A 3,108-nucleotide genomic window follows, 5' to 3' on the forward strand; every position below is an offset into this window, starting at 1 on the left:
ATATATAAGACTTAAGCTAATTAGATACAAAATTCTCTAGTCATTTCTTATTCACACCACTTCCTTTTACAGCTTTTGTTTTGCCTCTTACTAACTTGTTTTTAGATGTGTTGTTCCCATAAAATTCAAGAACATGTGTTTTGTGTTCAAAATTGCAATTTTTTTTATTTTCATAATTTAATGTTTACTATGTTCTGTTGTAAATAAAATATTGATGTATGAGCAAATTGTTCTGCCCTGTTTTGTTGATATTTTCCACAGTGCAGACTGTTTTACTTGTGGCTGAATTTTTTGGATCATGACTGGTGAAATGGTGCTGAAATGAATGCAAACAGCTGTTTGTGTGGCTACATTTGTTGGTTATGAAGCACCATGTCAACAGTGGAACAAACTTTGACAATCTACAGCTGCTTTAAGTCAAATTAAAATTTCACTCTGACTTGAAAAGGCCTGTTGGAGCACTTGTTTTCCTGAACAAGCTCCCTGCACCCCAAGTGTGAAAAAAGAGCAAAATGTGAACGAGACAGAGCATCCTCTTCTGTCGCTACTTTTGAGGAGTGACAGAACTGAGACCAAAGTGAAGATGGGAAGAAATCAGAAGGGATTAGCAAGCGAAAAACACAGTCAGTGAGTAAACACGATCAGAGTCGGTGGAGAATAAAGGCACACGTCTTGCTCTCTTTCTTCTTGTCTCTTTCTCTTTGGGTGTTGCTCGAGGGAACACGGCAGATGTAGTGCATCAACTGACATCAGAGAAGCTCAAGGCCACACATACAGATGGAAGGGAGGGGAAACACAAAAGCAGAACTTTCCAGATGACGACAGTCAGCAACAGTACGGTCTCTGACAGTTACAGGCAATCCTTGTGGGAGCGCTTCTAGCAGTTTTGGGAAAGTGACTGTTTACTGTGGAAATCCAGATGTGATCATGATGCAACACAAGCTGCATGTGGGTTAATAATTCAACACACTCATTTGAGTAAAGTTAGCTTTTAGCCACACACAAACTGAACTGTACACTCACCTTGAGTGGCAATGAAGTGGTTTGATCGCTGATAACCCTGTGGAACAGAAAGCAGGAAAACAGTAAGAAAAAGATGTAAGAGTTAATATCATAGGACTAACTCTCATTTCAACCCTCTCATCTATCCCATTTCACTCTCATTTCTTTCAACGGCCTTTAGAAGACAACTCTGAACAATCACACTTGCGTAATCCTCCTTACAGATATGATAACTATGTTGTGTTAGCAAAATATCTCACAAACCACTGGTTAAATTTGAAGCTCTCAGAAACTAATCAATAAAAGTAAATTTGCAAATGATTAACTGCTTGAGTCTATCTAATTCAAGATGGCTAACAAAGCTTAGCAACATTATCAAACACAGAGATACTTAGAACTGATTCAATCTTAAAGATGTTGAGTTAAAAAAATGTAGTAGTAGCTGAGAATGATTCACAACACATGCTCTACGAGCTAACTATACAAATTTTGCTTTAAAAACTTTGCCATTAACTAATTAAGATAACTCAGTACCACGTTACAATAAGGCTCCCCTTATAGATGGCTAATAAGTAGTTTATAGATTTGTTAATGCCTCTATAAACACCTTATAAACCATTAATAATTGTTTATTATGCATTAATTATGGGCAAGAAAGAGACAAAACTGACCAGTTTCTTGCCAAATAGTGAGCCAAATCTGTTCATAATATTAGTTGTAGTTACTTATAATACAATGATAAAGTACTATACAATATCCTTAAAATAATAGGTTTACAAATTCTTATTGGGCTTACAAGGTAGTAACTTAGTCTGAAATGTTTAATACAACAACTCTAGATGAAATATATAGGTGAACAGATTTGTCTCACTTTTTGGCAAGAAACTGGTCAGTTTTGTCTCTGTCACCCTTAATTATTGCATAATAAGCAGTTATTAATGATTTATAAAGTGTTTATAGAATAATTAATAACGTATTTATTATTTATTTATTAGCATCTATAAGGGGAACCGTGTTGTAAAGTGGTACCTATATCTCTAACAAGGTTGAGTCATGTTCTCTGGACGGATTCTTTTTTGTTAAAACATTTCGTCTTTTATCCAAAAGACTTCTTCAACTCAATTGGTCGTTACCAACTGTTTGGGCTCTCGCGACCCATCTTTAGGCTGATGGTCCTCCTTTTACATGCGATTAGCTAGTTCTGACTTTTAGAAACAAAATGGCTGACCCACTATGATAATGTATTATTTATAAGACTGAGTTTACTGCAGGGTCACAGACTGAAGAAGTATTTTGGATAAAAGATGAAATGTTTCAAGAAGAAGAATCCGTCCAGAGGACCCGACTTAACTGATGGGGGAAGTTATGTAAAGGTCATGGATGTTTTCATTCACTAATGTTAAATTAATATAGAACCATAAATGTGAAGTCAAGAGAGTCTCTGTCTACTCTGAGAGGAGCCTGACAACCGATAAACTCTGACACCTTCAACAACTGTGAGCTGTGAAGCAGAGGTCGTCTTGACCTCGCTTCTGTTGATAACGGGTATTTTAGCTGATCCTAACTCGTTGTCCATGGACAGACCTTGTGAACATGGCTTTGTATAACATCTTGTATGCCTGTTTTCAATGCTGTACCTCCTTGCAAGGATTAAACCTGGTTTGAAAAAATCTTCCTACTTCCTTGTGTGGCCTATTTGATTGATGAGTTGATGATAGGATGATTAAATTTGCCGTGTAGTTTTTTTTTTTTCTACATGGATTATTGAACATGCATCAGGACATACTGCAGATAACATTGTTTCTGTTAGTAAAATACCTGAAGAACATCTGCAACTTATCTTTTGAAGTCAACTTAAGTATGGTCAACACAGCTTCAGGATGTTAGCAAAGACAAAAATATAAATATTTCAGTCATTTCTACAGATATTGAGCTAAAACTTTGTCCATGCAGCCTGGGCGGCTGATCAAAGCACCACTGACAAGTGAAGGATCCAGAGCCCGAGGACTAATTCGACCTGAGTGACACTGACTGATCAAACTGTCTCCTCTCTGCTCTGCTGCAGCTTTACTCATGTTATGATCCATGTGCAAGGCCTGGGGGGCT

The 3,108-nt window shown here is 37.0% G+C and overlaps 1 protein-coding gene across 1 annotated transcript in view; it reads right to left on the reverse strand.

Moving 5' to 3' along the window:
* Nucleotides 1-3,108, reverse strand: part of ptprua (protein tyrosine phosphatase receptor type Ua) — a 502,564-nt gene that overhangs the window by 48,291 nt on the left and 451,165 nt on the right. Inside the window, exon 22 of the mRNA XM_037693627.1 lies at nt 1,024-1,060. Within this exon, the coding sequence (XP_037549555.1) occupies nt 1,024-1,060 (37 nt within the window). The remainder of the gene's footprint in view (nt 1-1,023; nt 1,061-3,108) is intronic.

Source organism: Nematolebias whitei, chromosome 19 (genome assembly GCF_014905685.2).
Source record: "Nematolebias whitei isolate Nwh7 chromosome 19, NemWhi1, whole genome shotgun sequence".
NCBI lineage: Eukaryota > Metazoa > Chordata > Actinopteri > Cyprinodontiformes > Rivulidae > Nematolebias > Nematolebias whitei.